At 46.7% G+C, this 12,288-nt stretch overlaps 1 protein-coding gene across 1 annotated transcript in view; it reads left to right on the top strand.

Moving 5' to 3' along the window:
- OTOP1 (otopetrin 1) overlaps nt 1–12,288 on the top strand; it is a 30,736-nt gene that overhangs the window by 5,279 nt on the left and 13,169 nt on the right. Inside the window, 1 exon segment of the mRNA XM_034672130.1 lies at nt 8,408–8,544. Coding sequence (XP_034528021.1) covers nt 8,408–8,544 — 137 coding nt within the window.

Raw genomic sequence — 12,288 nt, 5'->3', positions numbered from 1 at the left:
ACAGTTTCCAGAGAAAGTTTCTGGGTCTTGGTATGGGCTGTGAGGCATTTCTTTGAGCAGAAAACATTCTGTTCCACCTACTGGGTGTGAGAAAGTGAAAACTTCCTTTGGAACAAAAAATATTGACCTATTAAAAATGTTAGTAGAAATGATGGATTATTAGTCCAGCTCCTCTGTTTGCTAAGGAAGGAGACTGATTTTTTTATTTTCTGGAAGGAACGACAGCAGCCTGGATATCTCGTGCCAGCCCCGTGGGCGCAGTGACATGCAAGCCCATGGAATAGCTGGGTTGTCTGGTGAATTACCAGGGTCCTGTTTCCGGTCTGTTTCTAGCCCCTTAAAAGACTGCAGTGGCTCACCTGGTAGGATTTTGTTGTTGTTACTGCTCTGTGTCAAGCCCAGCGAAGTGTTATTAACACAAACTTATGGGAACAACGCCAATAAGAATAACAGGTGTTTATCGAGAAACTTCAGAATGCACATAAGTTAGAAGCATTGTCTCAATTATTTGTCACAGTGATTCTTTTTAATGCTTGTGAGTAATCACCCCCAAATTTACTCCTTTTATAAGATCAGATTTTTACGTAGTACTTTTTCCTTAGAATGAGACACACCCATATGATACATTACACCGCTGTCTAGCATGCCTGCCCTGGAACTGGGCACAGCACTATGCTCATTGTCCCTTAAGGGACTAGAAGTGAAGGGGCAGAGGTGAGCTGCTTATGTGAGACCAGCCTAGGGGTGGTGGCTGTAGACATAAAGGTCGGGAACATGATGACAGGTTTGGGAAACAGGCTGTCCCCACCTGTAAGTCGGTGAAGATCGGTAAAAGAGATGGGTCCACGCGTGTGTGTGTGAAGAGGGCAGAGAGCAACAAAGGGGGACGAGGGGAAGGGCAAAAGCTACATGTAGGACACAGAGATGCAACAGTCTGGACCCTCGGGGGGCCCACAATCTGGAAGTGCAGCCACAACTCCCGAGAAACCACCAGGGATGACGGCAGGATTGCAGAACCCTGGATGCTGTCATGGGGCAGCAGCTGGCCAAAGGCAGAGGAGGGAGCTGTCGGGTGGGTCCTGGGGATCGCACCCACCCTGCTGACTTTGCGGCAGGTGCAAGCTCATGAACAGTGGTCTGGACTTCACTTTGCTCTCCCTCCTCAGAACGCACATTCACCTTTATTTCACAGCCTCATTCTTCTGCAGACATAGCGTCTCCCACACACTCCTTGTTGCTTGGGGCTTCTGTCTCTGCCACAGGGAGAGCAAGCCCCACATCAGCGTGTCCCAGACATTCTTCCTTCTTCTTTTTAAAATAGCTTTATTGAGATAAACTCCGTGTGCTCTACAATTCGCCCATTTGGAGTGCAGGAGTCAAAGGTTTGTAGTCTATTCCCAGAGAAGTGGAACCAGACCCGCTGTCAGTTGGAGAACACTTTAACCATATCGAAAAGAAGCCCCGACCCCTTTAACTGCATCCCCTCGACCTCTAACGCCCCCCTGGCCCTCGGCAATCACTCGTCCACTTCCTGTCTCTGGATTTGTCCAGTCCGGACATTTCCTCTGGATGGAATCACGTGATCTGTCATCTGTGTGACTGGCTTCTTTCACTCAGCAGGTTTCAATATCACATGTTTTCAGCTTCACAGCCACTCTCAAGGTGGGTGTCATCACCCCCATTTACCAGACCCAGAAGCTGGGTTTCAGGAGGAGGGCTGAGCTCCCCATCACCGGACATGTTTGAACAGTGAGAAAGAGAAGAGGGCTGAGCTCCTTGCTTCAAGGCAGATGACATGATATCAGCAGGTGTCAGAGGAGGCAAAAGTCTCTTTCCTTTTTGCTTTCTGTCTTCTTCATTGAGCAGAAGGACCTTGGGAACTCGCAGAGAGCAACAGCGAAGGGAGCCAGGTGCACAGCATGGAAACTTTTGTGGTGATTGGGCAGAACTGTTGATCCGGTTTTGTTCGACAGCCTGGGCTGAGATCCCCGGACTGGCTGGGCTCTGGGGATGGCAGGACCATCAGGCGTGGCCCTGCCCGGAGGGATGCGGGACAGGGAGAGGGCGATGCAGACGGTGAGGGGCCGCAGAGCATGACGGCTGAGAGCATGCCCCCACCCAGCACATGTAGCTCTACTTTGGCCTCCGTTTTCTTGTCCGTAAAATGGGGATGATGATCCCGCCTGTCACAGGGTTGTTATGAGACTCAGTGAGTTAATATATAAAATGCTTAGAAGTCTCTGACACATAGTAAGAGAAATGTCTGATTATGAAATAAATGATTCAGCCTATGATGGGCAAGTGGGGGGCAGAAAAGTAGCCCGAGGGTGCAGGCTTGGGGATTTACGGAGGAGTCCCCAGAGGAAGGTCTTTTGTTTTCGCTGGAGTCCAGAAGGAAAAAAAAAAACCTTAAAAATCATTAAAAAATGAAAAAAAGAATACACAGAATACATAACAGGGACAGCCAGTGAAGTTCTGGAACAGATTAACATCCAGGGGTTTTTTAAGCAATTCCCTCAGGAAGGAGAGCAGCGGTCCCCAAGACCCAGCCTGGGGTCACTGTGAGGGACTCTTGCCTAACTGCATGCTTTTTCTTACATATTTTTTTTGGATGAGATTTTTTTTGTCTGATAGAAAATATAAACACAATGCCAGGATTTCAGCATCGGTAAGATGATGGGGCTGCCCGAAACGCTGATGCCGGTTTGGCATTCGTTGGAAAGGAAGTCATCCTGCATGTGGGGAGTACCTTGCCCCCCTTTGAGCATCACACGGACACCTGTAGAAGAGGGGGCCCCGGAGAGGAACACAAGGGTGTTGAATCCAGAGGACAGAGGATGTAGCAGGGTAGAAAATGAGGTAGATTCACTCCCATGAGCTCCAGGCCATCCTTTGGTTTCTAGAAAACAGAGTCATTTCTTTAGGGAAGCCTTTCCTGATCCCTTCAGACCACGTGTGGCTCCCAGGTCGTATGTTCTCAGAGCACCCTGCATTTTCTTCTTAATCCTCATCAAGCAGGATATTGTGTTGTTCGCTTCGTTGGTAACCAGACAGTGGGCTCTCGGAGGCAGAGCCTCTATCTGAATGTGCCCCCCCAATATATCCTGAGCCCCCAGCACAGTGCCTGACATGTAACGAGTGGTAGCTGGTATTTACTGAATCATCAACGGGGACGGATGGACAGATGGACGGATGGATGGGTGAGTGAATGCTGACAGAATCTCCAGGGAAGAGATTGGCAGTTGCAGGAGGCTGACCGCAGTTTCGTGTAAGGAAGAACATTCTAATATAAGCTCCAGCCGGTGATGGAAGGGTGTACTTTGAGAGACGGGGAGCCTCCCAGCCCTGGGCACATCCAGATGGAGCCCCATTGGCCGCTAATCATGAGGCACTGGGAAGCTTTCTTGCATAGATGGGGGGTTGTAGACTGACTTTATGGGACCTTCTACGTCTAAGAGCCTGTGGTTCAAGATTCCAGACTCCTAGGGGGACTTGGGTGCCTAACACACAGGGGGAGTCTCCCTCTGCCAACACGAGACCTTATGGGATTAGTCTCAAGTGATGTAGCTGGGGAACTTTCTAATTGGTTCTAATTCATTAAATTGTTCTTTGTGGTTGAGTGTGAAGATAATGATGATAGCGTCTGTTTATAGGATTTCCTACATGCGAGGCGCTGCTCTAGGTGCTTTTCATACAGTGACTCATTTAATCTCCTTCCTCTACCGCCCTATGAAGGAGGCAATCCGCTTACTCAATTTTTGTCGATAGTCCATTGACATCCAAAATTATATGTTCTCTTTTTGAGGTGTGCAAAGGGATATTATAAAACCAAGTTTATTGGTTATGTGACTTAATTCTTCTGTGCCCTTATGTTCCATCCTCCCAGATCTGTCTAGTTCTGGAATCTTCCATTTTATCTCTTTAAAGTAGCACGTAGGGGTCGCCTGGATGGCTCAGTCAGTCAAGCATCAGATCGGACTCTTCATTTCAGCTCAGGTGGCGATCTCAGAGTTGTGGGATTGAGCCCCACGTCGTGCTCAGCAGGGGTCTACTTGACATTCTTTCTTTCCCTCTCCCTCTGCCCCTCCCCCTACTCACATGCTTGCATTCCCTCTCTCTCTCTCTAAAATAAATAAATACCTTAAAAAAATAAGTAGCAAGGTAAAAACTATTTTATTTGGCACACAAGGGACTATTACATCTTCCTCATACATTATATCTTCTGTTTCATGTGTGATGATGAAGGTGAAGGGATTCTTTATCCCATTTATTTCATTTCACTTAAATTCCATATGGTCTGACATCAATAGTGCCATTCCTGCTTTCCCTTCAGTCGCTTTGCCTCTTTGTCCACCCCTTGATTTTCTGCCATTGCCAATAAGTGGAAAGTGTGATTCATAAAAGAGATAGAGCTAGGTTTTGGGTTTTTTTTTGATTCAACATTCCCATCCTTGCTGTCTAATTATTGGGAGATTTAGATCATTCTTATTCACTGTAACGGTTTATATGCTTGACTTTGTTCCCATTTTTCTTTATGATGATTATAATGATTTATTTTACATATTGTTCCCCTCATTTTCCTTTTGCACACATTTGCTTTCCAGAGCACTCGAACATTTTATTGTGTCTTTCTGCTAAATTAATGACTGTCTTTCCTTTCTTCGTTCTCACAGTCAGATGCATATTACTCCGTTTTTATCCGCCCCCCCAAAGAAATACCAAACATTTCCCCCAGCAAGGTACATCGCTGCCTGCTCCAAGATCACCCCACTTATTCTCTGCTCCACTGAGATGAGATCTGTGAAATACATTTGCCTCTCTTTCTTTTATTTTTAATTTTTTATCAAAGATTTTTATTTATTATTTATTTGAGAGCGATAGAGAGAGAGGGAGAGCGAGAGAGCACAAGCAGGGGGAGCTGCAGAGGCAGAAAGAGAAGCAGACTCCCTGCTGAGCAGGGAGCCCAACAGGCGGCTGGATCCCAGGACCCTGAGATCATGACCTGAGCCGAAGACAGGTGCTTAACCGACCAAGCCCCCCAGGTGTCCCTCCAGTGGGTTTATCTTCATCCATTTGAATTTAATTTCTCTTATCGTATTATTTCCTATTAATTTATTTATAATTTATTTATATCTACTGGACTCTTCACCAGCCCACCCATCCACTCATCCCTCCTGCCATCTTAGACCCTCTCTCCCTCCCTCCTTCCAGTATACATCCATCATCCTCTCCAATCTTTTGCTAAGTTTATTGCTCACCATTGTTCCCTCTCCTCGTCATCTTCCCCAATATGAGGACTGTCCCCCAGTTCACTGGCTGTTCAGCTAAAGCCCTTTGTCAGATGAGTCATGTGGGTGACATCCCCCCTCCTCTATTCTCTGTCTTCCCCACGAGAGTGTTAAACTCACCGACGGCAGACACTTTATTTTATTGCCCCTCTTACATCTCCAGCAGCTGGGAGAGGCGCTGGACCACAGTCGGGGCTCAACAAACAGTTGTGGGATGAATTATATTTTGCCTGTCTTCAAATCTCTTTCTGTCTTTCGCCCTGACAGAAAGCAGGCGGCATCTTGGCTGGAAATCGGATTCTAGAGCTGCAGTCCTTCCCTTGAGGGGGACTTGAGCTGCTCTTCCACTGGCTTCCAGTTTCCCAGGCTGCAGCTGAGAAGTCTGGCGCCAGCTTGCACCTCTATATTTTTGCACACACCCCAATTTTATGCACTATTACACATGTGTATTTTTGTTTCTCCGGCAGTCTTGTTTGTTTACCTTTGGGCTCCTGGCAAAATGCCACATGCATAGTAGGAGTCCCCAAAATATTTGTTCTATAAATAAATGGATGGATAAAGGAAGGAAGGACTTCAACACTGTGAGAAGGCATACGGTGTATTTACCATACCTCTTGAAATGTCAGTGACCTGGATGTTCTAGACCGGTGGTTCTCAAGGCGGGGTCCCAGATCAACGGTGTCAGCCCCACCTGGGAACTTGTTAGAGATGCAAATTGTGGGCTCCACCCAAACCTAGGGAATCAGAAACTCTGCGGGTGGAGCACTGCTGGCTCTGTTTTAACAAGCCCTCCAGGTGATTCTGATGCTAGCTCAAGTTTGAGAACCGTGCTGAGGACCCGTCTCATCTTCTAGCTGGGGAAACCGAGGCTAGGAGCAGGGAGGTGACTCGCTTGAACTCACACATGCCATCGGTGGCACAGCCTGGACCAGTGCCCAGGTCGCCAGGGCTACCACCTCTGTTCTTGTCACACCAGCCGGGCTGCCTCACCTCATCTTGCTATTTCCTCTGTAACCAACACGAGCTGTGCGTTTGTCAAACCATTTCAAAGCCCTCGGATTAAATCTCCACTCTTACTAAGTTTTTTATTTCACTGGGGGCTTTCCAGGATGAAAAAAAATGTGACTTAGAGTTGTTTCTATAAGGCTTTGAGCAATGGAAAGGAGCCAGGTGATTGCATTACTTTTCACCGGAGGCTTCTTGGGCTGGAGCTGTAACGTTATAGCTCAGTGTTAGGAGTCTGTCCTCTCTCTCTCACCGCAATGCATGTCACCCACGATCCAGTTTCCTCCCGTTCGTGGGAGAGAACGTGTGAATGGCGGTCAGTGTTGGCTCAGGAGAAGGATTAGGAACTTTGACGTTGATCAAGTCTCCAAAATCACTGTGTTTTTCTTGCTAATATTTTCATTTGTTAACGTTTCCTTTTAATGTATTTTGTATATTCCTTCCCAGTCTTTTTTCATATGCATATTTTTTGTTTGCTTTTATTGTTTGGTCGAAACCATGCCCAATGCACCATCAAAGGAGGGTTCCTTTGTTCACTTTCCCTAGCGTGGGCCCTTTCCATGCCACTGCGATGGACCCCCCCCTTCCTATCAGTTTTAAAAAAGCTAGTTTCTATTTTGGAAATTTTTAGATTTACTGAAGAGTTGCAAGGGTTGTACAGAGAGTTCCTGAATACCCGTATGCCCCCTACCTTTATTCTCTCGAGAGCAGGATTTTCAGATTAGAGAACTGAGATTTTTGAGCGTAGCAGTGACCCCCTTAGATTGATCTTCTTTGGGGGGAGAAGCTTCTAGAGGCCTTCTGTTTATTTGGCCAATCTTTATTGAACGTGTATCATTTGTCAGACCCCAGGATATGCATTGGGTGGGAACAATGATAAACAGGACACAATACTGTCATATTAATTAATTGTGTATATTAATCTAATTAATTGCATATTTATACACATACATATATAACATGAAGTTTTCTGACTTAGTTGTTTGTAAGTGTAACATTCAGTAGCATTAAGTATGTTGACATTATGGCAATGTATATCTGGAAGTCTTTCATCTTGCAAAACTAAAACTCTGTACCCGTTCCACAACTGGCCATTATCCCCTCCCCCAGCCCCTGGCACCCAGCACTCTCCTTTCTGTCTCTATTTGTTCTTTGGGGGGATATACCCACAAGTGGAATTTCTGGATCATGTGGAAATGCTGCTTTTAATTTTTTGAGAAACAGCCGTCTGTGTTCCGCAGTGGCTGCACCATTTTCCATTCCCATCAGCAGTGCACATCCTTGCCAACATTTGTTATTTATTTTTCAATTCTTTCCTTTCTTTCTCTCACCTCCCCCCCCCCCCCCCCCCCAGCAGCCATCCTAATAGCCGTGAGGNTTTCTTTTCCCCCCCCCCCCCCCCCCAGCAGCCATCCTAATAGCCGTGAGGTGGTCTCTCACTGTGGTTTTGATCGGCATTTCCCGGATGATGAGCGACGTGGAGCACGTTTTCATGTGCTAATTAGCCATTTATATGTCTTTCTTGGAGAAATATCTATTCAAGTCCTTGGCTGATTTTTAATTGTTTTTTTTTATTGGATGTTGTTGAATTTTAGCTGTTTGTAGACTCTGGATACTAACACCTTACCAGATACATAGTCTGCAAATATTTTCTTCCCCTCTGTGGGCTGCTAGTGTCCTCCGACACCCAAAAGCTTGTTCATTTTGCTGTAGTCCAATTTATCCATCTTTATTTTGGTTGCTTGTGTCTTTGGTGTCATATCCAATAAATCACTGCCCAGCCCAACACTGTAAAAATTTTCCTCTACGTTTTCTCCTAAGAGTTTTATAATGTTAGGGTTGACATTCCAGTCTTTGATTTATTTGGAGTTAATTTTCATACGCAGTGTAAGGTAAGGTAAACATCATCCTTCTGCGATCGCATAGCCACTCTCCCGGCGCCATTTGTTGAATGACTGCCCTTTCCTCCCCGAATGGTCTTGGCAGCCTCGTCCAAGTCATTTGACCGTATATGTGAGGCTTTAATGTGGTTGATTTTGAAACGCCATCCGTGCATGTGAACACTTATATGTGTGTGTGTCTATGCTCTCTCCCCCCTCCACCCCCGGATTTAGGCAGTATCACATTGTTTGCGGCCATTACCATCATCCTGGGATGCCTTAAAATTGGGTACTTCGTTGGATTTTCCGAATGCTTATCAGCCACCGAAGGAGTGTTCCCTGTCACACACGCAGCTCATACTCTGTTGCAGGTAAAGCCTACCATGATTGTTCATGTTGCCTTGGCTTCTGTTGAGTGCATCCCGGGGTGGGTGTGAAACGGGATGCGCTGGGGGGGGGGCAGCATGAAGTGGGCTTGCCTCCTTCTCTGAGGCTCAGTCCTTCAGCTGCTCCACTGTAAAATGGGTCTCTCTGTCCCCTTGGCCATCTTTGTGGGAATCCTATGAGGCAGAACTGGTAACAGAGAGTCAGGGAATTGTGCCAAGCTTGAGTCTACCAGCGAAGTCTTGCGGGGGGGATATGAATATATTTTATTGAGTTTTATTGAGCTGTAGTTCACACATGACACAATTTACCCCTTTCAAGTGTATGAGTCAGTGGTTTGGTATATTCATGGGGTTGTGCAACCATCACCACAATCAATCTTAGAACATTTTCATCACCCCCGAAAGAAACCCTGTGCCATTACGGTCACTCCTCAGGGTCACTGACACACTATTTGGAGATAGGGTCTTTATGGAGGCAATTAAGGTTAAATGAGGTCATATGGATGGATCTGATCCAACAGAGTTGGTTTCTTTATAAGAGGAGGGGATTAGGACACAGACTCACAGAGAAGGAAGACCATGTGAGGACGCTGGAGGAAGACGGCCAGCCACAAGCCAGAGGGGGAGGCCTCAGGAGAAACCAAGCCTGCCCACACCTTGATTTTGGACTCTGGTCTCTTGGACCGTGAGCAAATAAATTTTTGTTGTTTTCAGCCACCCAATCTATGGTGTTTTGTCCTGGAAACACTGACAATTCATTTACTGGCTATTTATTTCAGGGGAGTCAAATCCCATGGTGACAGAGTCTTATAGTGATACCAGTGACAATGTGGAGAGCCCAGTGAGACCAGAAAGAATTAACTTCCCTTCCTCCCTCCTGTCTTTCCTGCCTTCCTGCCTTCTCTCTGAATCCAGCAAATACTGTTCCCAGGACTGGGAGTGCAAGGGTGAAGAGCTGTGTTCTGAGCCCTACGGAGGTGTCAGTCAGATGGGGAGAAATTCATAAACACAGACAGTGACAACGTGGGGGCTCGATGCTTTGACCGAAGTCCCCCAGTGATGCAAGAGCACCAGGGAGGACTCTTGCCAGCTTTGGGGTGAGGGGTGGTGTTTGCCAGGAAGAGCCCCAGAGCTGTCAATGGAAGAGGGGTGTGGTGTGTCAGAGACATTAAAAGAGGACATTTGGGGTTTGTGTGGTCTTCCCACATGACGGGGAGAAGACGTGTGGGTCTGTGTGGGGAGGCGGGCTGGGGTGATGGGCACAGACAGAGCCATGGTTTGGTGGAGGGCTGATGGGCACGGACTCTGGTCAGACGACCTGGCTCTGGCTCATACCAGCAATGTGAGCTCTGGCAAATTGCTTAACCTCTCTGGGCCTCACGAGTCTCATCTGGAAAGGGCCTACTTCTCTGGGTTGTTGTGAGGGTTAAAAGTGTGACTGTGTATAAAGCACTTTGCAGTGAGCACTGGGTGCTATACGCGAATAGTGAATCATGGAACATTGCATCAAAAACTGGGGATGTACTGTATGGTGACTAATAGAACAAAATAAAAATTCTTTAAAAAAAACCCCCCAAAAACACCCACAACCAAACAAACAAAAAAGGCACTTTGCAGTGAGCACTGGGTCAAGGCTGACAGACACTCAGGAGCTTGAACTTGATCCCGAGGGCAATGGGGAGCCATTGAAGGCTTTAGGCAGAGGAATGACCTAGACAGATGTGAGTTTTCAAAACATCACTCTGCACTTGGTGGGCTGCAGATCTCTATCTTCCTAATTTAGGCATTTTATCAGCCAGTTAGTCAAGCGTTCTGTACTGTGGTCACTTACTGCCTGCCTTTGCTACACTACATGGCTGGGGATGAAAGACATCAGTTTGAAAACAATATGGTATTTATTTTAAAATTGTGCTAACGTACATGTAACAACATCTGCTGTCATAGCTGCAGTTCAGGAGTGCTACGTGTATTTACACTGTTGTGCAACCCATCTCCAGAGCTCTTTCATCTTGCAAAATTAAAACTCCATCCCCATCAAACACTAACTACTGATTCCTTCCTCCCCAGTCCCTGGCACCCACTAATCTATTTCCCGTCTCTACGAATTTGACCATTCTAGGCACCCCCAAATAAGGGGAAATCATATAGTATTTGTCCTTTTGTGACCAGCTTTGTTTCCCCGACCTTCTTGTCTTCAGGCTCCGTCCATGTTGTAGCAGGTGTCAGGATTTCCTTCCTGTTTAAGGCTGAGCAATATTCCATTGTATGGATGGACCACATTCTGTTTATTCCTCTCGATGGACACCTGGGTCGCTTTCACCTTTTGGCTCTTAATGTTGCTATAAACATGGGTGTACAAGTAACTTTTTGAGACCCTGCTTTCAATTCCATTGGATGTATACCCAGAAGTGGGATTGCTGGATTACATGGTAATTAAAAGATATTGATTTTAAAAAATATAATTGGACAAAAAAAATTGGAAAAAGAATAACGATGTATCTGTAAGCCCGTTAACTGAAACATTTGTAGCTGTTTTTGTGTTCTCTCCCTTCCTCGTACTCCAATGTACCTTCTTGTAGAAGTTTCTACAGAGAAGGGGCAGAATTTTCTCTTCTAAAGTTTCACTTAAAAAATTATTAACTTTTTTGTATTGCTATGTAGTCTTATGAAAGTATCGATAAAGTAGCTACCTTGGAAATCATTGAGAAATCCTTGTACTGAACTGCTTCCCCATTGTTGGGCTGAATGTCATCGCCACCAGGAGCCACTGCTCTCCGTGTCTTAAGTCGCCAGATGTTTCAGGACCGTGCCCTGAAAGTGTTTTCAGAGCCGGCCAGTAAGTCTTAGGTAAAACAATGTGGAAGAGAGAGGATGTGTCAGTGAGTTTTCTTCTGTGTTATCTGATTTTCTTTTGATAGCACTTAATTGCACAATGAAGATTGAATGAGACAAATTTATAAAGTGTCCAGCAGTGTTTGGTATGTGACGGGTGCTCAGTGTGTGTTTGTGTGTGAAATAAAGCCCAAAATGTTTTAGGAGCTCAAATAATAGCAGACATGTAGGAGGCGATCAGTCAGTGCCAGCGAACGAGTAGGTTGCCCGTGGAGAGTGTGGACTGAAAATGCGCCCGCTCCAAGCGCCGTTCTAAGTACCTAACGTGGGTGATCTTATTTGACTGATCACAATACCCTTCAAGGTAGGTTCTGTTATCATCCCCATTGCATGGAAGGGGAAACACCTGGAGGCAGGTACCCCAGCTTGCCCAGGGATTCGTGCACAGGTCCCACACCAGCCTCCCCCACCGGCCCTTGCCCTGTGCTGCGGCTCGTGGCCGCGTAGGCAGGGGCCTGGGTGGCACACTGCACATGGGGAAACGAAGGACCAGTCTGAATCAATCTGTACGCAAAATTCGGTTTCAGGCCACTGTTGTAGGAACTGTTCAGTGGATAGGTCTTAGAGGAAGCTAAGACAGGTGATAGAATCAGGATAACGGGGATCATGACAGGCAGGCTGTCGCTCCCCGAGCCCCATCCTCTCTGACAGCTTCAACCTGTCCTGGCTGCTCTTCCTCCCAAGCCTGGAAGCCTCACTTGGTTCTCACCCCCAGGCTGCCGGAGGAGCACAGTCCCCGCCAGGGGATGGGACTGCCACCTGAGATGAACCGGGCCACTTGGCACACTTGGGATGGGAGGTCACTGATGCCCCCAACATCTCCCCATTCTGTTTCTG

The sequence above is a fragment of the Ailuropoda melanoleuca genome, chromosome 11, assembly GCF_002007445.2.
Source record: "Ailuropoda melanoleuca isolate Jingjing chromosome 11, ASM200744v2, whole genome shotgun sequence".
Taxonomy (NCBI): domain Eukaryota; kingdom Metazoa; phylum Chordata; class Mammalia; order Carnivora; family Ursidae; genus Ailuropoda; species Ailuropoda melanoleuca.
Note: the sequence above shows the minus strand (reverse complement) of the source record. Positions and strands in the feature narration are given on the sequence as shown.